A 27,470-nucleotide genomic window follows, 5' to 3' on the forward strand; every position below is an offset into this window, starting at 1 on the left:
ATCTTTATCTTCTCTCAGCAAGAGCCAAAATATATTTCATCTTAAATATTTTTCAACATCTTTTATTTACTTATTTCATGTGCATTTAAATAGAAAATATGCTTCAGCAGCTTTCTGAAAGTCTAAAATTTATTTTGCATTTTAGTTGTTCTTTCCATACTTGATTAAATGGAACCATTTTCTGTCTAAACGTACTTTTTACTTGATTTCAAATTTTGAAGGCTTTTTATTTATATTTTATCTCTTAAATATGTATAATTGTCTCTGATACCTTTCCATATATCAAGAACATCTTACAGTTGAATTTTATTCTTGCAATGAATTATAAGCATTTTATTATTGCTAGGTATGTTTTGATTCATCACATGCTTGGCCAAGTGAATGGGAAAATTGGTGCTTGGGGCTACCCAAGAGGGGGCATGGGAGCTGTCTCAGAGTCACTGGCATCTGCAGCAAAGTCATATGGTGCTGAAATCTTTACTTCTCAGGTACTATGTAGTGCATTAACACACTGATAATTTCTTAGAATGCTTTTATAATTTTTTTTAGTTTTCTGTATTATTCTATATAATGGTAGATGTTATGAAATTTTGACCTAGAAATATTCTTGCATGTTCTATCTGGTATGCAACAACTTCAGTGATAATGTTTTCTCTGAAAATCAAATGTATCATCTACACTAAATGATAACACTTTCTTTTTCTTTCTCTAATAATTTTTAAGAACTGAATCATACTAATGCAGTCAGAATATGAATTTTCTATTGGAGAAATATGGTTATTAAATATTTCAGGTGTTTTTTATCTCTCTTACCTGGTTTCCATTAGTAAAGCAATATTTGGTTTAGTCCTATTTCCCAAATTAAATTTATCAGTGTCTTCTTCAATTTCTTCATTGATTGTTCTATTATGGCATGATCTACTAATGATGGTCTGTCAGTTATTCAAGATTTTCTAATTATTTCTTACCTTAAGGTAACCCCTTCCTACTGCAGTGAAGTAACAGTATTTTCCTATCTCACAAAATGTAGAAACATAAATGAAACAGCCACATCATGTACACCTCTACCAAACTGAGGCTAACCACATAGCCACTAAAAATGTTGTACACCTCACCACTGACTTCAAAAGCTGCTTCAGTACCTATCTTGCGTGATTTGTTTGTTTCCATCCTGGACCATCTCCTCTGGATTATGCAGGTGACAATTGTCCCTCCAGTATATGCTTAGTTCTTGCAGCCTTCCCAAACTAAACCTCAGCCTGTACCCTCTCCAAACACCTAACCTCACCCTTTTGTCTCTTCTAATTTTGCACCCCATTTGTCCACTATCTAGACCTTGTGATATATCTCTTTCTGTGGCCCCTTCCCTCCTGCAGCCCCCCCCCCCCCCTCTCTCTCTCTTTCTCTCTCTCTGTGTCTTTTTGTTGCCCTAACATTTTACCCCTTCTAAGTAGATAAGTAGACACATTTCCTTCCTCTCACATCTGTTAGCCTGCACACCCACCCATAAGGAGTGAGGATCACTTCAGTCACAAGCAAGTGTATTTCAATGTCTATGTGGTTGTGTGTACTTAAACTGAAAACACAGCTGTAGCTCAAAAGCCACTGTACTATTCAATGTGTCCATGTGCTGCACATCAATCCATTACAGGTGAATGGTGTCTACCTTCGTTTTTGCTAATTTTTTGATTGAAGGAAACCAGCATGCACCAGCAGTTTGAAAATCATGTAAACTTTGTTTACCTTGTAGTCTTCTTTTAGCAGTATGTGAAAAAAAAGTCACCTTCACACTATCTAATGTATTATACCAACAATTGTAATGGCCTATAATTACTTTGAAAAACCCGCTAGTCTTTCTTTAACATCATAAAACTGCTGTTTTTATCTAATATTTCAACAGCAACATATAGGCAACTTTACACAGATTACTAGCTGCTGTCTAGGTACTGGTAAAGTTAAAACTCATTTGATGTGAATGTTAGTGTCTACTGTGACTATAAATTCTATTAAGTTATAGAACAAGCAGATAATAAACTATACTCTTGTTTTGATTATTTGGGGATTTACAATTCCCTATGTGGTGTCGTCTTCTGGCACCTTCTTAAAGATTTTTGTACCAGAATGTAACTTATTTTTCAACCACAGACAGGGATAAAACAGTAAAGTCAGATAGCATGATTGGCTGGAAACCACCAAGGGACAGGATCAGGCACCTAATTGGAAAGGTCTTTCCTAAGTCTTGTGCACACTAGCATCTTTCCTTCACAAAGTAGTGTGAGGTTTGTTATCTGATCTGAGTAGGTTACTGTAATTTTGTGTGTGTGTGTGTGTGTGTGTGTGTGTGTGTGTGTGTTTGTTTGTGTTTGTACATACTGCAGTGACACATTTGCAGTGTGCAATGATGACAGAAGGGAGAGGGTGAAACCTAGTGCACACACATGGCCTTTTCCTCTCAAATAGCACCAATGAGACCACCAAGCTTGACATCCCCAATCGATGGATAGTTCACCATTGACAGTATCATATGCCCTCATTCAGTGAGACACTGTAAGGAAGTTTGGAATTTAATCCAGGAAATTGGTGCAAAATCTGGTGATCAGGAATTTTATGCCACGAGCCCACCTCCCCTTTGCTGGAAAGACAAATGGAAAATTGGCAACAGCACAAGATGTACCTGGGTGGTTACCCATCCGACTGCTGCCCATGCCTGGCATAGTTTAACATTGTTGATATGACAGGAACTGGTATATTCAATGAAGCAAGGCTGTTGGCCAAACAGGAACGAATGGGCTATATGGAAATAATTTTTGCTTTTAGTGCTGTGGTTGTGAATCCCATATTTTTATTATATTCACATCAATATTTATAACAAAAATATATGGGCATAAATGTATTGGAATAAAGTATGAGACACATATAATCCCTGAAACAGTTTTAGCAAGATGTTTAGATCTAAACTCCATGTAACATTCTTACTGTATATGTCTGTGGAGTAAACATTTTTTAGCTATATTTTACAAGAAGAATATGCCATATTACTGAGTGAAAATATGCAAATAATGCCAGAAATCCTGCCTATATATCAGTATAATGAGAGATATTTCTAAGTGCATAGTAGGTAGGTTGGACAATATAATGAAAAGGATAGAAAAAGACTGTTGGAAAGGCCTTTGTCAAAAATAGACAGCACACACACACACACACACACACACACACACACACACACACACACACACATGTGCAAACACAACTCACACACAGTCTCTGGAGTTGGAGCCAGACTGTGGGGAGCAGCACATTATGGAGGAGACAACCACGTGAGAGTAACGAGGAGGCTGGGGTGGAGAGGGGGAGGAATAGCAGAGTAGGGGTGGGGGACAGGAAAGTGCTGCTAGGAGTGTGCAGGGATAAGGTGGAGAGTAGGGCAGCTGGGTGCAGTCAGGAGGTTAGACAGAGAGTGGAAGAGAGTGGAGAAAGAGAGAAGTAAAGAAGACAGGGTGCATTGGTGGAATGAGGACTCTGTAGTGCTGGAATGGGAATGGGCTAGATGGATAAAAACAATACCTAATCTTTGTTAGTGATTGGAATGGGAATGGGCTAGATGGGTAAGAACAATGATTAACCTTCATTAGTCACTTTCCTTACTCATCTAGCCCATGCCCATTCCAGCACTACACAGCACTCATTCCACCAATGCACCCAGTCTTTTTACTTCTTTCCTTTTCTGCTAACCCTCTCCTCCCCCCTCCTCCCCCCTCTCTCTTCCCTGCCCACTGTCTAACCTCCTGACTGCACCTAGTTGTCTTACTCTCCACCTCCTTTGCACACTCCCAGCAGTACTTTACAGTCCCCCACCACTACCCTGCTATCCCTCCCCCTCCCTGCCCCAGCCTCCTCCTAACCTCCACCCAGTTGCCTCTCCCATACTGCGTTGCTGTTCACAGTCTGGCTCCAGCTGTCAGGGACTGTGGTCGTTTGTGTGAATTGCATTTGCATGAGTGTGTGTGTGTGTGTGTGTGTGTGTGTGTGTGTGTGTGTGTTTGTGTGTGTGTGTGTGTGCTGTCTATTTTTGACAAAGGCCTCGCTGGCCGAAAGCTAACTTTCTGACTGTCTTGTTGTTGTGCCTTTCTGTGATTCAGCATCTTCGCTATATAGTGAGTAGCAACTATCATTTTCATTATATTGTTACATTCCATCCTGGATTTTTCCATTTTTTGGCAGGTAGATTTGAGCTTTTTGATAAACTTATCACCATTTGCTGGTGCCTCCTCAGTCTATTATCCACCTGGATGCCTACTGTTCTAACGCAAGAACACTGTAATTTATTTCGCAAGCAGTACACACACATGGAAGACAATTAACAATACATGAGTGGGTGACAGAGCCATGGACTCTGTCCTATATAAACATTAGTTCCAATAGGGGAGAGCAGCCGGCAGGCTGTGGCACACAATTGCTGTCATATTAGCAGGCCAGATGGCCTCTAGTGGCTGAATCACATACAAATTTCATGGACAAACTACACTCCTGGAAACTGAAATAAGAACACCGTGAATTCATTGTCCCAGGAAGGGGAAACTTTATTGACACATTCCTGGGGTCAGATACATCACATGATCACACTGACAGAACCACAGGCACATAGACACAGGCAACAGAGCATGCACAATGTCGGCACTAGTACAGTGTATATCCACCTTTTGCAGCAATGCAGGCTGCTATTCTCCCATGGAGACGATCGTAGAGATGCTGGATGTAGTCCTGTGGAATGGCTTGCCATGCCATTTCCACCTGGCGCCTCAGTTGGACCAACTTTCGTGCTGGACGTGCAGACCGTGTGAGACGACGCTTCATCCAGTCCCAAACATGCTCAATGGGGGACAGATCCGGAGATCTTGCTGGCCAGGGTAGTTGACTTACACCTTCTAGAGCACGTTGGGTGGCACGGGATACATGCGGACGTGCATTGTCCTGTTGGAACAGCAAGTTCCCTTGCCGGTCTAGGAATGGTAGAACGATGGGTTCGATGACGGTTTGGATGTACCGTGCACTATTCAGTGTCCCCTCGACGATCACCAGTGGTGTACGGCCAGTGTAGGAGATCGCTCCCCACACCATGATGCCGGGTGTTGGCCCTGTGTGCCTCGGTCGTATGCAGTCCTGATTGTGGCGCTCACCTGCACGGCGCCAAACACGCATACGACCATCATTGGCACCAAGGCAGAAGCGACTCACATCGCTGAAGACGACACATCTCCATTCGTCCCTCCATTCACGCCTGTCGCGACACCACTGGAGGCGGGCTGCACGATGTTGGGGCGTGAGCGGAAGACGGCCTAACGGTGTGCGGGACCATAGCCCAGCTTCATGGAGACGGTTGCGAATGGTCCTCGCTGATACCCCAGGAGCAACAGTGTCCCTAATTTGCTGGGAAGTGGCGGTGCGGTCCCCTACGGCACTGCGTAGGATCCTACGGTCTTGGCGTGCATCCGTGCGTCGCTGCGGTCCGGTCCCAGGTTGACGGGCACGTGCACCTTCCGCCGACCACTGGCGACAACATCGATGTACTGTGGAGACCTCACACCCCACGTGTTGAGCAGTTCGGTGGTACGTCCACCTGGCCTCCCGCATGCCCACTATACGCCCTTGCTCAAAGTCCGTCAACTGCACATACGGTTCACGTCCACGCTGTCGCGGCATGCTACCAGTGTTAAAGACTGCGATGGAGCTCCGTATGCCACGGCAAACTGGCTGACACTGACGGCGGCGGTGCACAAATGCTGCGCAGCTAGCGCCATTCGACGGCCAACACCGTGGTTCCTGGTGTGTCCGCTGTGCCATGCGTGTGATCATTGCTTGTACAGCCCTCTCGCAGTGTCCGGAGCAAGTATGGTGGGTTTGACACACCGGTGTCAATGTGTTCTTTTTTCCATTTCCAGGAGTGTATGAAGAGCCCCACACACAAAATTGCTAGTTACAGCACTCTCCTTCCCTTGCAAAAAAGTGAACAATGTGCTGCTCATTTCTATTTCTTCTGTGGTTGACATAGGTTGTTGAATCATGTGACATGCTGCCACTGGTGTGTGGGGTCGGAAGTGGTGTCAGCACAGACAGGTTCGGCACCTGTCACCCTGTGAGAGGCCATATGGTATGACAGGCATTACTGACACAGCTTACGGTCCACATCCCATGGAGGTTGTGGTGAAGGAGGTGGAATAGGTGGCACGGACTGCAATGGGGGTGGCAGGGGCAGAGGCACCATCTGTGACAGCTTGGGACATGGGGTCCTGCTGTGCCCCCCCCCCCCCCCCCCCCCCACCTTCCACAGCTGAAGGGGTCACCTACATGAGAGCATGAGAGGAGACAGTTGTGAAGATATCAGCACTGGCAGCAGAGAAGGCAAGGGCATTAGCCATGACGAAGGAGATGGCCAGGTGGACGAAGGGTGTGGAAGTGGCAGAGGTCATAGCTGGTCTATCTATCATGATGCCCTCCTCTCAACCATGTGGATGACGCAGAGGCAACAGCCATGAGTGCACTCAATTACCCCGACAGCCATAACTGTGAGCCCAGACAGCTGTGCCACGATAGAAGTGTTGTGGCGCCTGGCGCCGTTGCCAGCAGATAGCCTGGTATCTGGGCAGAAGGCTTGGCATCAGCCAAGCCAGATGTGGCAGAGTCTGGGGCTGACAACCACGCAACAACTCTACTGGACTCTTATCACCAACAGGGATGAACCTATAAGAACTGAGTGTCCAGTCAAAAGCTACTTCCAGTGATACATCTAAAACATATTTTTTCATCTGAGTCTTAAATGTTCATACTAGTTATTTTGCTTCCCCATTTGATTGAGAGTGGAAAGGAGGAGCCATTACATGGTGAACACCACTTTTTTTTATAAAGATTTTCAGATTCCTGAGGTATGAACTGAGGTTGTTACCCATAACTAGCTTGTATGGAAGACCTTCCATTTCCTGAGATATGAACTGAGGTTGTTACCTATAACTAGCTTGTATGGAAGACCTTCCATTGTAATAATTTTTGACAAAATTGAAATGGTTGCTTCTGTTGAAGCAGACAGACAACACACCACCTACGGGAACTTAGAATAAGCATCAGTTACAACAAGTCAGTAGAAATTCGAAAACGGCCCCTCAAAATCTACATGAATTTGTTCCCAAGGCTGCTGAGGATCTGGCCATGGTGACAAAGAAGCACAAAGAGCTGCCTGATGAGTGGCAAGAACTTGTGCTATTTCCCCATCAATACCTGGACAAAAAACATGTCTGCATGCTAATGCTTTTGTACATGATGCACCCCAGTGGTTCAAATGGTGTAAAATAATTTCTCAAAGAATCAGAAGCATGGCCCAGAGGTTTGTCTAGTCAACCATGCTGCACCAAAGAAACAACTTTACTTAGAACAGGATCAGTGGTTGCAATTTTAGTGCTAGTAATAGGAAAACCATAAACAACATTTTGAGCTTCCATGTCTAAATGAAGCGATAGTAATTCCTCTTTGTCAGACTTTGGATCCCGAACAGTCAGCAAATGCAATAAGGTGTCAGCATTTGCCTATTGTCCCATAGGTCAAAAATGTTTCTCATAACTGTATCACAACAAGAAAAGAGCCCACCACTGTAAGCAATGTGTGACTTTGTATGGCAAGGATGCCAAAGAGCTAAAAATAGATGCCAGTGGTTTGAGTTTGTCGTCAACTGAAATTTAGGCCCATATAGAAAAACATGAATTTTTTTATAGCGTACATAATAAGAAAAGTCTCTCTCTCTCTATCTGAGATTAATACTGTTGCACTGAATTCAAAGATCTGGAGGCATATGGAATAGGGTGTTCAGATCCATTCGCATACTTATGAGCAAGTGTGGCACCTAAGCCAAACTGAGACGCATCCATTGCTAACACATGTGCTGGCCTGGCTGAAGAGGGACCAAGCAAGAGGATGACTGCAGCTAAGATTTCAACTACATTAATGCCCAGTCACAAGCTGAGGACCAATGGGAAGGAACACCTTAACGTAATAATGCTTGGAGTGGTTGTCTCACAGTAGCAGCATCCAATATGAATTTGTGGTAGTATGCAGCAAGCAACACTTCAAAACCCAAATAAATAATGGATAGTTGAAAAAACTGTGTCTTGTCCAAATTGCAAGTTAAACCTGTAGACTATAAGACTGAAAACAGAGCATGAAGGAACTGCACGTGTTCCTTCATAGAGGCACCAGACATTACTGTGTCATCTAAATAGTTGATGCAGTCTGGAACCGATGCAACAAGTTGCTCTAAAAATCACTGAAAAATAGCTGGTGCGCTTGCTACACCAAAAGGCAAACACTGATATTCATAACGACCAAATGGGGTATTGATAACTAGAAGGCTTTTAGATTCCTCATCAAACACAGCTCAAAATATGCCTTTGCCAAATAAATCTTTGAAAAATTATAGCCCCCACCCCCGTCTCAATAATTTTTCTAGCAGCTCGTCAGGGCACAGCAAAGAATGGGTACAGTATCAATAACTGACTGTGCATTAATAGATTTTTTTTTTAATCACAGCAGAAGTGTATCTTACTGGTATTTTTTTTCTATCTCCAGTGGTTTGACCATTCACTGGAAGAAAAAGGGCAAATAACATTGTTGTTGTTGTTGTTGTTGTAGTGGTGGTGGTGGTGGTCTTCAGTCCAGAGACTGGTTTGATGCAGTCCTCCATGCTACTCTATCCTGTGCAAGCTTCTTCATCTCCCAGTACTTACTGCAACCTACATCCTTCTGAATCTGTTTAGTGTATTCATCTCTTGGTCTCCCTCTACTATTTTTACCCTCCACGTTGCCCTCCAATATTAAACTGGTGATCCCTTGATGCCTCAGAATATGCCCTACCAACTGATCCCTTCTTCTAGTCAAGTTGCGCTACGAATTTCTGTTCTCTCCAATTCTATTCAATACCTCCTCATTAGTTATGTGATCTACCCATCTAATCTTCAGCATTCTTCTGTAGCACCACATTTTGAAAGCTTCTATTCTCTTCTTGTCTAAACTAGTTATCATCCATGTTTCACCTCCATACATGGCTACACTCCACACAAATACTTTCAGAAATGACTTTCTGACCCTTACTTCTCTTCTTCAGAAACGTTTTCCTTGCCATTGCCAGTCTACATTTTATATCCTCTCGACATCGACCATAATCAGTTATTTTGCTCACCAAATAGCAAAACTTATGTACTACTTTAAGTGTCTCATTTCCTACTCTGATTCCCTCAGCATCACCTACTTTAATTTGACTACATTCCATTATCCTTGTTTTGTTTTTGTTATATCCTCCTTTCAGGACCCGATCTATTCTGTTCAACTGCTCTTCCAGGTGTTTTACTGTCTCTGACAGAATTACAGTGTCATCAGCAGACCATAAAGTTTATATTTCTTCTCCCTGGATTTTAATACCTACTCCAAATTTTTCTTTAGTTTCCTTTACTGCTTGGTCAGTATACTGATTGAATAACATTGGGGATACAACCCTGACTCACTCCCTTCCCAACCAATGCTCCCCTTTCATGCCCTCGGCTCTTATTACTGCCATCTGGTTTCTATACAAATTGTAAATAGCCTTTTGCTCCCTGTATTTGAACCCTGCCACCTTAAGAATTTGAAGGGGAGTATTCCAGTCAACATTGTCAAAAGCCTTCACTAAGTCTACAAATGCCAGAAATGTAGGTTTGCCTTTCCTTAACTTATCTTCTAAGATAAGTCATAGGGTCATTATTGCCTTAGTCTACAAATGCTAGAAATGTACGTTTGCCTTTCCTTAACTTATCTTCTGAGATAAGGCCTAGGGTCAGTATTGCCTCATGTGTTCCAACATTTCTCTGGAATCCAAACTGATCCTCCCTGAGGTCGGCTTCTACCAGTCACAAATAACATTAAGGATCAAAAATGATCTAATTCTGCTTTTACTTGATCCCCTAAAGTTAATGGTATGGCGTGGGCCTAGAGAAAAGGGTGGCAGGCAGAATGTTTCATTGCATCATGAGCCTGAAATTCTGTTGTTATGGAACTTTATCATAAACCAAATGAACTTCATCATCAATAGAGATTCCAAACAGTTAAAAGCATCCAAACCAAACAGATTTTCAGTGTAAGCATTGTCCACAACTAGGAATGTTAATGATCAAACCACAGCCTTGCAAGTCACAAGTGCAGAAAACTGTCCAAGAATGAGAATCAGTTGTTTTTTATAACTCACCCGACACTGGAGTCAGAGGGGGCAGAACCCAAATCCACATAAGTCTGAGAATTCACCAATGTCTCTGCTGCACCCATGTCCATCTGCATTCTCAACAGTTTGTTAAACACATGTACTTCAATATATAACTTGCTATGCAACACCGTCACTGCTGATACACTGTTCACAGTCATGTTTGCCTCATCCTCACTCAGATTTGGAAAGGAGTTACATACAGAAGTATTGTGTCCTTTCTTGTGGCATCTATTACACATTGCCCAGCACTTGGGACATGCAGTCCATTTGTGTCGAATGAAGCAATATGGGCATGAAGGCAGTGGAGCACGAAGGTGACACTTAAGTGTTGTGGGAAGTTGTTGTCGCAGACAATGAGGACCTATACAATGCCAAGATATCTCTGGACTGCTGCAAAGGCATCTACATTCCCTAGCAAACTGCCTAAAGGCAGGGAGGGATGATAGGAACTGATTTCTTTAACTTCAGACCAGTCTTCTGTCTGATTACTTGCAACCCATGAAACTTCATATTACTAACTTATGTTCAATACTTCTGTAAGTGAAGGATTTTTGCACTCTAGAGCCCACTCTCAAACTTCCCTGTCAGAAGCAAAATGTATGATTGCATCATGAACCACCTGACCTGCATAAGATTCCTTATGAACACTTGTCACAAAATTACAATGGCAGTTAAGTCCATGTAGTTCTTCTGCCCATGCTCTGTATGACTGTTTTGGCTGATTTTGGCAGTGATAAAACTCCATACGAGCAGCAATAATGTGAATACATTTACAGTGATAGGTAGAAAGTAACTCACACAGCCAATCAAAAGAAAGGCTTGCAGGTTCTTGTAAGGGGTGATCTGACACAGCAGCTGATACATGCAAGGTGAAATCCATGACCAAAAAAAAAGGGCCTTGCACAAGTTTATGTCTATTACCCGAAATGCTGGAAATGTTGCCACAGGCATGTTTGATAAGCATTACAGTCTACTGCTGCATCATCATATGCAGGGAATGGTGCCGGATACGTTGTTTGTGGGGTCGCAGATTGTGCCATTGTAGTCATTAAACTGGAAATAGCAACTGTCGGCACCTGCTGACACAAGTGGTCAGAGGAGCCTTGCATTCCGACCTGTATAGACATTAGTTCCATCAGGGGGCACAGCTGGCAGGTAGTGTGAACTATAAAGAGGCGCACAGACAAAATTAGTAATTAGAGCACCTACAAATTTTGCACACAGGGATTCATGTAGTGTATGCTCATTGATGTCTGCTTCTAGTATGTGTTAATCTTCTTTGTGATCTAGTTGTGAACCTGTTCTCATTATTCTCATGGCTGCTTCTGATGTAGATCAGTCATGAACTTTGAGTATGGATATAAAACAGAAACTCCAAGAGGAAGACAGCAAGTGGAATGCATCCAGCAAATCATTGAGGATGTAGGTTGAAAATGCTAGCCTGAGATGAAAAGATCGGCACAGGAGAACACTTACGGTGGGCTGCATGAAACCAGTCAGAAGACTGGCAGGGAGGAAAAAATAAAAGAAACCACTACAGGTTTCTGCAATATTGCTTGTAGTGCATCTTGATTAAACCAAACCCCCTGTATTAAATGGAACTCTTTTCCTGGTACATGTATTTTTGATCCCAGAATTTCGAGATATTTTTCAACCTCCTATGTATCACTTCCTTGATGACCATGAATATAAAATGAGACTAGTTATAGCATGCACAGAGATATTTAAGCACTCATTTTTCTATTCTCCATTGCAATTGGAGCGGGAAGAAGCCCTAACTGTGGTATAATGGTGAGACTCTCTGCCATGCTCTTCACAGTGGTTTGCAACATATGAATCGAAAGGTAAAAGTTATCCACCCTTTCTCTTGGTATCCACTGTAATTGTTCCTTATTCATAGTGGAGGTAAATGAAAACAGAAGGTAAAAAAATAAAAAATAAATGAAATGAAGAAAAGAAGAAAGCCCAAATATTGAAGCAGATAGAAAAAGTTTTATGTCTCACAAAATAAAACAAAATCCAAGTGTTGTACTGTAATATCAATGAAATACAGGGCTATTACAAATGATTGAAGCGATTTCATAAATTCACTGTAGCTCCATTAATTGACATATGGTCACGACAGACTACAGATACGTAGAAAAACTCATAAAGTTTTGTTCGGCTGAAGCCGCACTTCAGGTTTCTGCCACCAGAGTGCTCGAGAGCGCAGTGAGACAAAATAGCGACAGGAGCCGAGAAAGCGTATGTCGTGCTTGAAATTCACTCACATCATTCAGTCATAACAGTGCAACGACACTTCAGGACGAAGTTCAACAAAGATCCACCAACTGCTAACTCCATTCGGCGATGCATCTGTAAGGGGAAATCAATGGGTCGGCCTGCAGTGAGCGAAGAAACGGTTGAATGCGTGCGGGCAAGTTTCACGCGTAGCCTGCGGAAGTCGACGAATGAAGCAAGCGGGGAGCTAAACGTACCACAGCCGACGGTTTATAAAATATTATGGAAAAGGCTAAAGCAGAAGCCTTACCGTTTACAATTGCTACAAGCCCTGACACCCGATGACAAAGTCAAACGCTTTGAATTTTTGGCGCGGTTGCAACATCTCATGGAAGAGGATGCGTTCAGTGCGAAACTTGTTTTCAGTGATGAAGCAACATTTTTTCTTAATGGTGAAGTGAACAGACACAATGTGCGAAACTGGGTGGTAGAGAATCCTCACGCATTCGTGCAGCAAATTCGCAATTCACCAAAAGTTAACGTGTTTTGTGCAATCTCACGGTTTAAAGTTTACGGCCCTTTTTTCTTCTGCAAAAAAAAACGGTACAGGACACGTGTATCTGGTCATGCTGGAAAATTGGCTCATGCCACAACTGGAGACCGACAGTGCCGACTTCATCTTTCGACAGGATGGTGCTCCACCGCACTTCCATCATGATGTTCGGCATTTATTAAACAGAGGATTGGAAAACTGATGGATCGGTCGTGGTGGAGATCATGATCAGCAATTCATGTCATGGCCTCCATGCTCTCCCGACTTAACCCCATGCGATTTCTTTCTGTGGGGTTATGTGAAAGATTCAGTGTTTAAACCTCCTCTACCAAGAAACGTGCCAGAACTGCGAGCTCGCATCAACGATGCTTTTGAACTCATTGATGGGGACATGCTGCGCCGAGTGTGGGAGGAACTTGATTATCGACTTGATGTCTGCCGAATCACTAAAGGGGCACATATCGAACATTTGTGAATGCCTAAAAAACTTTTTGAGTTTTTGTATGTGTGTGCAAAGCATTGTGAAAATATCTCAAATAATAAAGTTATTGTAGAGCTGTGAAATCGCTTTAATCATTTGTAATAACCCTGTATTTGTAATTGCTCTAACTACACAATCCAGTCACATTAATGTGACTACCACCTATGTTTCACATTGACATACAATAACCAATCACAGATGGCATTTAACAGCACTAGCAGTGAGGGTCAATGTGGAAAACAGTGCAGTCAGTATCATAATGTGGAAATGGATTTACCTGACATCCAAAAGGACAAGATCATTGACTTTCAAGTCAAGGGTGGAAGCATTACTAAAATGGCTAAGTTTGTAAACTATTCATGTACTGTCTTGGCAAAATATACCATGCCCGTCAAAATGGCACTATCCAAAACCAGCACCGCAGCAACCATGATGCAACACAAGCCATAGATGATAGGGGTGAATGATGGCTATGGAGATATGTATGGGTGAATGGACATGCAACTGTTGAGCAACTGACTGCCCAGATGAACCAGGGGGCTACCAACAGTGTCTCAACAACTGTTCTGCTAATGTTGCTGTGTATGAGCTTCCTCAGCAGGCACCTGGCTTGTGCACCCATGCTGACTGCTGTTCATTGCCGATGAAGGCTTGATTTGCATGCCATTACCACAACTGGATATCTACTGAGTGGTGACAGGTGGCCTTTACAGATGAATTACATTTTGTGCTCCATCAGTCAGACGCTTGTTGCAACATCAGAAGTGTCAAGGATGGAATTTTACAGCCTAAGGAATGTTTTCATGGCGTTACAGATGATTTTGTCATTCTAGAAGGCACAATGGATCAAGAAAAGTACATTTCTATCCTTGGGAACCATGTCCACCCTTACCTGCAGGTTGGAACAGTGGTGTCTACCAGTAGGAAAGTGCAACATATCACACAGCCCCATACTCCCCTGGCCACCAAACTTTCTGGATTTAAACCCAATCGAGAATCTGTGGGACCACCTGAATCACACTGTATGTGTCATGGATCCTCAACAGAGAGACCTAGAACAGTTGGCCACAGTATTGGAGTTGGCATGGCTCCATATCCCTGTGGGTAACTTCCAAAGCCTCATAGACTCTCCATCTTGCAACAGTCCAGACAGCAAAAGGTGGTTATTCAGGCTTTTGACAGGTGATAACATTAATGTGACTGGACAGTGTACATGGTGAATATACTGTACAATCTGACAACCATTCTGCATCTATACACTGCCTATAACTGTGTGTCTCCAATGCACTTTCTGGCTACCCACATGTACCCATCTTCCAACCCCCACTAAAACAGAGTTTTTTACCATACTATCAAAAGACTGCAGTTTCAACAACAAAACTGAAATCAATTAAAATGTAGAAAATATTAAAAACACCTTTAGGAGCATGCTTTCACACATATTGAAACTGCATATTTCAGTTAGGTATCACACCAATCAGTTCCCGAGAAATGATTAATTGTATTTTTTCATTTTCTATAATTATGATAAACAAAGACAACATGAAATGGAAGCTGTCTGGGATGTAATTAACTCTGAGAGGGTCAACAAAAAATACACACAAAAACAAATTAAATAGAAAATATGAAAGTGAATAACATAATAATTACAGACAAAACAAAAATTGCCAACATTCTGTATAATAACTACATAGATACAATGGAAAACCTAAAGCACACAAGCAATAACCGGGGAACTCATCAGACCACAGTGAAAGATAAGCCATGCCACTCAGTATTTTTGAAACCAGTATCAAAACAGGAAGTGACAAAGGTTATAAGGAAAGCTTAAGGGAAAAAAGTGTGCTGGACATGATGAAGTATCAGACTACCTAATCAAGCAGGTGGCTATGGACATAATTACACCACTATTGGATATTGTCAACTGCTCATTCCCAGAAGGAATATTTCCTGATCAATTTAAATTAATTAAAGTAGTACCAGTATACAAAAAGGGAAAAAATGATGAGCCTAATAATTATAGACCAGTATCCTTGTTATCAGGCTTCTCCAAAATATTAGAAATGCTCATGGTCAACAGACTAACTGCTTACCTGGAAGAGCATAATACACTAACTCACCAAAGCATGGATACCAGGAAGGGAAATCAACAGAAACAGCAATTGAATCATTAACAGAATTTATTGTACAGGCCTTAGACAACCAGATGGTAGTGTCTGGGTTTTTTCTTGACTTATCCAAAGCACTTGACACAATTAATCATGCAGTCCTACTCAAGAAACTAGAGTATACTGATATTTGTGGACAAGCAGCAGACTGGATAACATCATATCTCAGAAACAGGAGGCAATATGTGACCACTGACTACACAAACAGATCAGAAGTTATAAGCATTAAGTATGGAGTACCTCAAGGATCTCTTACAAGACCCATCCTCTTCAGTTTATTTGTAAATAATGTACAAGTGTGAAAATGAAAATAAGATACTGTATGCAGATGATATGACTGTGCTAAATTTTTCCAACAACTTAGAAGCAATGGAGAAAAACACTTTCATGTCAGTCAGTAATACAGCACAATGGCTCATGGACAATGCACTGATTATTAATCTGAAAAAAAACTATGGACATGGTTGTCAACATGAAACAAGAGGAAGAACACATAGATTTTTTTCTAGGTGAAAAAGATCTGGAAAAAGAAATGTCAGTTAAGTTTTTAGGCATAACAATAGAGAGTGAGCTAAATTGGAAGCAGCAGATAAATACTGTATCCAACAAGCTAATCTCAGTGATATTTGTAATGAAACAATTGATTCAATATGCACATGAAGACCTCTTGTACACTGTATATCATTGACACTTTGAACAATACATGCAATATGGTATCACAGTATGGGAGAACTCAATCATCACCTGAATGAAAAGAATATTCACACTTCAGAAGAAGACATACAAATTATATTGAAAAAGAAGCAATGAGAATCTTGTGGAAACTGTTTCAAAGAACATAATATTTTGATGTTTCTGTTACTGTATATATTCAAGACCATTGTGACTGCATGACAAGATGCCACATAACTGGAGACCAGTGAGAGCGTTCATTCTCATAACATGAAGAATAAAAAACAACTACGGTGCACTTCACACAGACTTCAAATTTTTGAAAAAGGACCTAAATATGCTGGTATAAAATTCATACTGTGAGTGATAAACATCACGTAAAATATTAAAAGAAACTATAATTACAAATTAAAAAGAAACTAAGCTACTCATGTACAATATATGAGTCACAAAAATGTATTTTTAGCTCTGGTGTAAATCAGTTAGCATTATGTCACACTCTGTAAACTATTGTATGTTATTTCTGTGAAGCATATTATATTTATATTGTCTAGAAGTAATCAAAATGATGTGTCCTATATTACAAGTACTTTATGGAACCAAGGAAAATCACAATCACTTTATCTCTCTGTAATGATATGTGTGCCACATCACTTTGAATCAATCTTCCATTGCCTTTTCATGTGGCGAATTTGAATCTCGTGTTATCATAATAAATTTAAACCATTAATGATAACCTCATGAAGCAGCTAAAAACAGTTTTAATAAGGTTACACAGACTTAACTGGAGAATCATTGTTGTGGAGACTTTGATATTGATTTTTTATCTGATCGTACTGACTGAGGGCACCCAGAGTTGTTGATGTCCATATTTGGACTATTTTACACAGTAAAATTCCCTACAATGACTGGAGGACACAGTGCAACAGCTTTTGGCAGTCTGTTTTTAGACCCAACAACTTACAGTGTTTTAGCTGTAAATCAGGAGTCAGTGGTTTATCTGATCAGGATAGTTAGCTGTTAAAAATAAAATTTACTGATGAGAGAGTTACAGATTGTAGAAGAAACATATTGTATTGCAAAATCATAAACGTTGAATCTATGACAGTCCATTGAGAGAAATTATGGGAAGAAATTTATAAACAAGACAATGTTGATTGAAAATTTAACTCTCTCTTGAACATATTACTGTGGTACCTTCAGTTTTCCTCCCAAACCAAATATGGGCGAAACTGAACAGGAGCAAGGATAAGAGGTGGGTAAATCATTGGAATATACGCTACTGGTCATTAAAATTGCAACACCATGAAGGTGACATGCTACAGACACGAAATTTAACCGACAGGAAGAAGATGCTGTGATGTGCAAATGATTAGCTTTTCAGAGCATTCACACAAGGTTGGCGTTGGTGGTGACACCTACAATGTACTGACGTGAGGAAAGTTTCCAACCAATTTCTCAACACAAACAGCATTTCCTGGTGAAACGTTGTTGTGATGCCTCATGTAAGGAGGAGAAATGGCTACCACCACATTTCCGACTTTGATAAAGGTCGGATTGTAGCCTATTGCAATTGTGGTTTATCGTATCGCAACATTACTGCTCGCATTTGTCAAGATCCAATGACTGTTAGCAGAATATGGAATCGGTGGGATCAGGAGGGTAATACTGCTGGATCCCAACAGCCTCATATCACTAGCAGTCGAGATGACAGTCATCTTATCTGCATGGCTGTAACGGGTCGTGCAGCCATGTCTCAATCCCTGAGTCAACAGATGGGGATGTTTGCAAGACAACAACCATCTGCATGAACAGTTCGACAATGTTTGAAGCAGTATGGACTATCAGCTTGGAGACCATCACTGCGGTTACCTTTGTTGCTGTATCACAGACAGGAGCGCCTGCGATGGTGAACTCAATGATGAACCTGGTTGCACGAATGGCAAAACGTCTTTTTTTTTTGGATGAATCCAGATTCTGTTTACAGCATCATGATGGTCATATCTGTGTTTGGTGACATCATGGTGTATGCACATTGGAAGCATGTATTCATCATCACCATACTGGTGTATCACCTGGCATGATGATATGGGGTGCCATTGGTTACATGTCTCTGCCACCTCTTGTTCGCATTGATGGCACTTTGAACAGTGGACGTTACATTTCAGATGTGTTATGACCCATGGCTCTACCCTTCATTTGATCTCTGGGAAACCCTACATTTCAGCAGGATAATGCACGACCGCATGTTGCAGGTCCTGTACGGGCCTTTCTGGATACAGAAAATGTTCGACTGCTGCCCTGGCCAGCACACTCTCCAGATCTCTCACCAACTGAAAATGTCTGGTCAATGGTGGCTGAGCAACTAGCTTGTCACAATATGCCAGTCACTACCCTTGACAAACTGTGGTATTGTGTTGAAGCTGCATGGGTGGCTGTACCTGTACATGCCATCCAAGCTCTGTTTGACTCAATGCCCAGACATATCAAAGCCGTTATTACAGCCAGAGGTGGTTGTTCTGGATACTGATTTCTCAGGATCTATGCACCCAAACTGCATGAAAATGTAATCACATGTCAGTTCTAGTATAATATATTTGTCCAATGAATACCCATTTATCATCTGCATTTCTTCTTGGTGTAGCAATTTTAATGGCCAGTAGTGCAAGTATGTTGTGCTAGGAAGAGGGAGCTCTATGTAATTCAGAGAACAAACAGTGATCAGGATTTGACAATCCTTTGCAACCAATCAAAAAATAAAACTCTTCTACTATGCTCAAAAATAAAACACTCCAAGAAAAGACAGAAATTATTTGGAACTTTATTAAACAAGAAACAAACAAAATATTGACCCAAATGAAACTGAGCCCCAGAAAATAGCTCTGGCAGAATTAGTGACACTTTCAAATTATTTGCCACTAAACTCAATGATTACTTCATCACAGTGAGAAAATACAGATGCTTCAGATTCACTTGTGCAGACACTACATGCATCACTAACAGACATTACTTTAAAAAATACAGCCACATCTGCCCCTGGAAATGTCTTACAATTTAAAACCTGGTTCCTAAATCTCTGACTTACCATTATATAATCTATCTGATATATTCTAGTATCTCATGATTCTTGAACCAAGTGTCAGCTATGATTAAGTTATGCTCTGCGCAAAATTCTACCAGGCGTCTTCCTCTTTCATTTCTTAGCCCCAATCCATATTCACCTACTATGTTTCCTTCTCTCCCTTTTCCTACTCTCGAATTCCAGTCACCCATGACTATTAAATTTTCGTCTCCCTTCACTATCTGAATAATTTCTTTTATCTCATCATACATTTCATCAATTTCTTTATCATCTGCAGAGCTAGTTGGCATATAAACTTGTACTACTGTAGTAGGTATGGGCTTCATGTCTATCTTGGCCACAATCATGTGTTCACTATGCTGTTTGTAGTAGCTTACCCGTACTCCTATTTTTTTATTCATTATTAAACCTACTCCTGCATTACCCCTATTTGATTTTGTATTTATAACCCCCTATTCACCTGACCAAAAGTCTTGTTCCTCCTGCCACCGAACTTCACTAATTCCCACTATATCTAACTTTAACCTATCCATTTTCCTTTAAATTTTCTAACCTACCTGCCTGATTAAGGGATCTGACATTCCACACTCCGATCCGTAGAATGCCAGTTTTCTTTCTCCTGATAACGACGTCCTCTTGAGTTGTCCCCACCCGGAGATCCGAATGGGGGACTATTTTACCACCGGAATATTTTACCCAAGAGGACACCATCATCATTTAATCATACAGTAAAGCTGTATGCCCTCGGGAAAAATTATGGTTGTAGTTTCCCCCTTGCTTTCAACCGTTCACAGTACGAGAACAGCAAGGCCATTTTGGTTAGTGTTACAAGGCCAGATCAGTCAATCATCCAGACTGTTGCCCCTGTGACTACTGAAAAGGCTGCTGCCCCTCTTCAGGAACCACATGTTTGTCTGGCCTCTCAACAGATACCCCTCCATTGTGGTTGCACCTATGGTACGGCTATCTGTATCGTTGAGGCACACAAGCCTCCCCACCTACGGCAAGGTCCATGGTTCATGGGACTCTATAGGTACACCCTTAAAATATCTTTGTAATAAATCAATGACTTTCGGCATATTTCCTGACCAATTTAAATATTCTATAGTAACACAGATCTACTAAACTGAAGATAAGCAAACCACATCTAATTACATGCCAATGCCACTCCTTCCTAAGTTTTCAAAAGTGTTTGAGAAACTGACTTATAACAGAATACTGACAAATTTAATTGAGTGAAACTTCATTGCCTCCCAATTGGTTTTTGTAAAAGATTCTTCACAGGGAAAGCAATGAAATACCTCATAAATCAAGCACTGTTAGAACATAACAAGACAACTTATCCTGTTGGCATATTCTTGTAACCTTGCCAAAGGTTTTGTTTGTGAGAATAAAAAAATTCTACCTGGCAGACAAAAGTGTTACAGCATTATGTACTGTAAATAAAAGTCATTTGCCTTGAAAAATAATATAATAATCAAATAACATTTAGCCTCCCTCCAGGACGGGCATGAGTGTTAGCACACCACTTCCAGGATCTGGGCAGGCTTGCTGGCTCCAGATTGAATCCACATGACAAATTAATGATGAGGGCTGTTGTGTAGGCCATCCTGGATGTGGTTTTTAAGCAGTTTCCTATATTAAGTTAGGTAAATTTCAGGCTGGTACCCATGTCCTAACTGATTTACATTATTTGCAAACATTTTGAAAGCATTCACGAACTTTCACAAGAGTAACACTAAACACAGATAGATGGGATACGCAGATTCTGTCCAAGGGCATAAGTGGTGGTGAAAGGAAGGGAATGTGCCCACCGTCTAACATTAACAGTGCCAAATCTAAAACTTAACATGGTGACTCTTTGTCAATATGGAATAAGGACAAAATAAAATGTAGAAGAATGTAATAATATTAGACTACAAATAGCAGGCAAACAGTATCTATACAGTATAACTTTGGAGACAACCCCTTTTCTCAGAGTAGCAGCTTTCTTTCTAATCTACCTGATTAAATTTCTGTAACATAAGTGTGAATAGTGCTAAACAGTGTAGTGATAGTTTATTGTTGAGATTGTAACCAAATTAAGTTTCTATAATTTCTTTGCTTTTGCTAATGTCTACCTTTACTTGTTCCACATCCCTGAAGGTTCTCCTTCTTGAAGGGATGTATGGCACGCAACAGCAAAACTGCATAATGGTGCTAGAAAATGTAAAAAATGCTACATTAAAATATTTTAAAAGATATGTACTTTACATGCTTTGCTATTACTAAGATTATCTGCTTGGCTAAAAACATTTACAGCATTACTAATAAACTAAATTATTTGTGTTACTCTATCAGATAATTTATAATTTTTTATCTCATGTAGATAATATATTCCTCATTTTCATATTTAGGACGATATGGTGGTAATCTTAGTACACCTGTGGTCAAGCTACTGTTTGCTCTGTTTTATCCACATATGTTCAAAATCTCTTAACCATCTGAGAAAAACAGCTGCAAAATGTGAGGAACAAAAAGCATAATGAAACTGGTAACAAGATTTTGGCATCCTGAAATGGGTAGACGTGTCATACCATCACCTCACATCCAGTAAGCAATAAAATGGTTCATCATCTTGCTGAATAAGGACAGATTACTAAAACACCAGAAAATGGCAAGCAGTAAATTATTCTCCATATTGTTATACAAGGATAGACTACAATAATAACTCCCAGAAACATTACACTTTTTGTCAGCTTGGAAGACTCCAAACAATTGATAGTGAGTCTCTGCTGCCCACTGTAGACTCAAAAGCTCCTCTTCATGACATGTTTGTGATATTTCAACACTCTCAACAAATATGTCCATGAGATCATTCTTCAAGGATTGAGAGCTGTGGCACTATCACCAATCCAGTTAAGAAAACATCATTAGGTAAGGGATAAAACATGTTGGATGCTCCCTCTCTTATATTAATCAAATGCGAGCAATGCCAGTTTGAGAACATTTCTCCACATATGTGACATATTGGTTCACACCCCTTCCTCTACCCTATCTACAGATACATTGCACTTGGTGCCTTTGGTCCCCTCTCATCTTCATGCCCCAAGCAGCGACTTGCGTTGCTTGGGCCTTAAACCAGGCCTGACAATGAGAGATAGAGTCCATATATTGTTGATATGTATAAAAACCATGGACACACATCAGCTGACTTGAGATAGCACTTGAAAAAACTCTTGCCATGGCAGAGGTTACAGAAGTTTGTTGGAAGAGGAGCTACATGGTTACAGTGCAGTCAGAGAACTCTGCTTTTTACCCCAAAATTGGTGCTGTCACACAGACTGAACTCCTGACACTTCTCCTAATGTTGAGATGTGAACAGTTTAATAACTACATTAGAATATTCAACTTATCTCTGTGCACATTTTGTTCTTTTGTAATATACTTGGCCAGTCATTTTTCTCTTATGCTGCTGAGTGAGTAATTTGTACATGAAGTGTTGTTTCTAATATTGGGAGCTCCAGTTTTGTCTGGCATTGTTAGTACAGAAATTTAGTTTTCTCAACAGGTTACCGGCCAAGTCCCAGTTAATTCAGGTCTAACAGTGTGATAGTTAGTGTGTGGAATGCCAAGTGTTTGACATTAATTTCAGCAACTGGAAATCTAGGAATTAAAGCCTGTTCATTGAATTCAAGTTAACTGAGTTTTGTTGAAAGGCTCTACATGGAAATAGTGAAGTTTATTGAAGGTGACACAGTTGAACAAGGTGCACAGAGGAAGGTTCGATTGTAAGGATATCGGAAAAATGGCGGGCAGAGTAACTCACCTTTGATACAATGACTTCACTCAACCACACTGAGTATGCCAAGGACAAAAAGATTGCTTATGATCTGTGAAAATTGTTAACTCAGACTACAACATCAAAAGATATAGCCACAAGAATATTAGGAAAAGTATTACGAAAAGCATAGTTGCTACTCACTGTATAGCGGAGATGGAGATGCTGAGTTGCAGATAGGCACAACAAAAAGACAGCACAACTCACACAAACATGACTGCAGTCTCTGGCACTGAGCCACACTGCAAACAGCTTCACGAGGTGGGAGATGCATATGGTGGTGGAGGTAAGGAGGAGGCTGGGGAGGGGAGGGTGGGGGATGGTAAAGTGCTCCTTGTAGGTGCATACAGGGATGAGGTGGAGAGAGGGTAGGGCAGCTAGGTGCAGTAGGGAGGCTAGATGGAGGGTAAGAGGAGGGGGGGGGGGGATAGTGTAACAGGAGGTGGGTGCATTGATGGAACAAAGTACTTCGTAGTGCTGGAATAGGAACAGAGATCCTTCCCACCAACAAGAGCTTTTCTGAATTGTACAGATGGGGACTCTCCCTCCAATATACCCTATGTTCCCCTAACCCTCCTTTCCTCAGCCTTCATTAGTCTTCCTTATCCTATAGCCCCAAACCTGTTCCCATTCCAGCACTACACAGTCCTCTATTCCACCAATGCACCCACAGTCTTTTTACCTCTCTCCTTTTCCACTGTGTCTAACTTCCCGATTGCACCTAGCTGCCCTTCCCTCTCTTCACCTCATCCCTGTATGCTCCCACAAGCAGCACTTTGCTGTCCCCCATCCCTATCCTGCTATTCCTCCCCCTCCCTGCCCCAGCATTCTCCTTACCCCAATCACCCAGTTGCATCACCCATCATGTGCAGCTGTTCACTGTGTGGCCTCAGCTGCCAAAGACTGCAAACATGAGTGTGTGTATGTGTGTGTGTGTGTGTGTGTGTGTGTGTGTGTGTGTGTGTGTGTGTGTGTGTGTGTGTATGTATGTTCTGTCTCCAACAATGGTCTTTTGGCTGAAAGTTCATTTTCTGACACTCTTTTTGTTGTGCCTATCAGCGACTTACCATCTCCACTATATGGTGAGTAGCAACTGTTCTTTTCATAATACTGTTACATTCCATCCTGTTTTTTCCATTGTTGAATATTAGGAAAGGGATAGATTGCTACTCACCATAAAGATGATACAGTGAATTGCAGACAGTGAAAAGACTCTTTCAATCAGAGCCTTCATCAGCAAAGAAAACACACACACACGCACACACACACACACACACACACACACACACATTCAAACAAACAAGCACACTTCATGCAAGCATGACTGCTACTACTGGCAGCTCTGACCAGAATATGACTGTCATCTGAATAGTAATCTGCAGTGGGCAGGAAAGAGGGAGGGATAGCATGGTATGGGTGAGAGGAGAATGGAACACAGTCTGGCAGGGTGCGCAGGGAGCAGAGACTGCCAGGCACAGTGTCGTGAGGTCGGATATTGAGGAAAAAGCTTCCACTTCCTATTTTACTCCTATCCCAGGCTTATCTTACCCTATAAAATGCTGGGCCACCTGTAAAAGCAGCCATGTCATATACCAGCTCTGCTGCAACCATTGCACAGCTTTTTATTTTGTTATGACTACCAACCAGCTGTCCATCAGGATGAATGGCCACTGCCAAACTGTGGCCAAGAGCAAAGTAGACCATCCTGTGGCACAACATGCAGCCAAACAAAATGTGCTTGATTTCAATGGGAACTGCACAACCTGGCCCATCTGGATCCATCCCTTCATGACTTGAACCTATGGGAACCTTCTGTCCCCACATCCTTCACCCAACAGTTGCTGCCCCTTGTGGCATGAGTGTGAATGTGTGTACATTTTCTTTGCTGAAGAAGGCTTTGGCCAAAAGCTATAATGTGTAACAGTTTTTTCCTTGTGCCTTTACAGTGATTAACAATCTATCCTTTTCCTAATATTGTTGATAAACCAGGAATTTCCATTATTTGATATTGCAAGCAACTTTTACTATGAGAGACTTTGTTAATACTGATATGCTCAAAAAATCACTTATTGAAGTCTGGCTGGTTAGTATGTCATCTGAAAGCAATAGACCCTACTACTGCAGAAACTGATTTCGTATGCAGTTTGCTGCTAAGAATGCCTGCAGAATTTTAAATTATTGTTGCTTTCTTGGAGACTATCAAGCATGCAATTAAACTGTGATCTGTAAAATATACTATTAGGGAAAGAACCAAAAGATAATGGACTGAAAGGTGTAAAGAGATCATTAAATGAAAGACTGGCTACAGTATAAAGCAATAAACATTACTCAAAGTATGTTTTATGCAAACAATAAATCTCAGACCAAATTCATCTGCTATAGATGTGAAAAATTATGTAATATTAGAGCACAATGTAAAATACTACTACTGCAAATCATAAAATTAACTGCTCCACAAATGTTGCAGCAAATTTGCCATAACAAGTGGACATTAGGTAAGTAATCTTTTGTAGCTGTTACTGGAAGTTATGCAGATAACAATGTGCAGTATTGAAAATGTAGCATTTTGCGTTGATATTCTTCGATAAATGATTCACAGAGTTCTTGCAATATCAGATATGTATTCAGTCTCAAACTATGGATGACTCCCTCTATCATCATCATTGTCAGAAGTTATCCAAAAGCTATGTAGTACTTTATTTTTTTGGCCAAATTATGTCATGGGAATGCCATGACATTACAGAATTTTGGTACACTACCAGGGATTATGTCTATATTTATAAAGGAAGAAAATTGGTTACAATGTTTATTTGTTAAATGGTGAGTGAGTATCTTATTTCTCTGTTACCTTTCAGCATCGAGTTTCCATTTCCACATCAAAATAATGTCCGGTAGCATACTGAAGTTTCATGACTTTTTGGTGTCCTCATCACATAATTTGTCCAAATAAATAAAGTGCTTCACAGCCTAAGTGTTAACTCCTGATGATGACCATGGAGAGGTACTTGCCAAAAGCTTGATATTCAATACATATCTGATGCAAGAAGAACCCTGAGAAGTATTTCTTCAAATGTGCAGTGTTTACCTGGAGGAGTAACAAACTATTTAGTTAATGAATTAGTCCTTCTTACTAATGTAAGGAAACTTGAAAGTCCAATTAGAATTAATGTTGCTAAAGCAGATAAGTTTTTGTTAGCACAGTAGGTTGTGGAAGATGATATTGAAAGCACAGTTTGTGGAAAGAAATTTTGAATGAAAATAGAAGATACCTCTGTTGTTATCAAACAACCTTTTGTTCATATGTACTATATAAATGGCTGGCAATTGTTTTAAATTGTGCTTCTAAGGAATTATGGTATAGCTAATTAGAAACCAAGCTATTTAAGTATTTCAAGATAGGTTTTTGTTCCAATGGTTACAGATTATGTTGTCCTGAACAAAATAAAACTGTTTGTAGAAGGGATAGAATTTTTGTAGAAAATAAATTTCTGCTTATGTTTAAAGGCAGAATCAGTGATGACTCCATTGTAAAGGAGGCCATTGGAGTTGATGAGATAGTCCACAATAAAGCAGAATATCTAGAATATTAGAGGGAATCTAACTCCAACAGAGCTAAACAATCAGATTGAAGAAATCCAGATCTAATGACTTCATAACAGATGTAAAAAAAGAAACTGTGCTATTATTTACCAGATTAATAAGAAAAACTTGATACCTGCACTATTAGCTTGAACATAAAAATTAGTGTGAGGAAATTATATCTGAATTTTTAAGATGTTGATAATTGATTTGATGAGGAAATATGGACTCTCTTGCAGCAATGAAATGTGGACATATACACCACTACCATTGAATGAAAGAGACTTTGACAGTCAATGATTGTTCAAAGGAAAACGTGACACGTGGAAATATTGAAACACTCAAGACACATTTAGTTGTCACAAGTTGTGCACATAAACATGAAGTGGCTATGAGGAGACCTGTGCACCAGTTGGTTGACTCATTACATTGACTACTATTTGTATTCTGGTAAATAAACATGACTGTTTTGTGGAACAAATGCATATACAGACTTATTTTCTACATGAGAAAGTAGTGAACGGATTTATATGAAAGTTCTGCAAGATGTAAAGAACAAAGAAGAACTAGTTTGTGAACTTAATAAAGCCATATATTGACAGAAGTGGGCATCAAGAGTGTG

General features: G+C 40.7%; 1 protein-coding gene across 1 annotated transcript in view; it reads left to right on the top strand.

Annotated features, from left to right (window-relative positions):
• LOC126473391 (pyridine nucleotide-disulfide oxidoreductase domain-containing protein 2-like) overlaps positions 1–27,470 on the top strand; it is a 169,114-nt gene that overhangs the window by 70,913 nt on the left and 70,731 nt on the right. The window contains exon 6 of the mRNA XM_050100399.1: positions 347–488. Within this exon, the coding sequence (XP_049956356.1) occupies positions 347–488 (142 nt within the window). The remainder of the gene's footprint in view (positions 1–346; positions 489–27,470) is intronic.

Source organism: Schistocerca serialis, chromosome 4, assembly GCF_023864345.2.
Source record: "Schistocerca serialis cubense isolate TAMUIC-IGC-003099 chromosome 4, iqSchSeri2.2, whole genome shotgun sequence".
Taxonomy (NCBI): Eukaryota; Metazoa; Arthropoda; class Insecta; order Orthoptera; family Acrididae; genus Schistocerca; species Schistocerca serialis.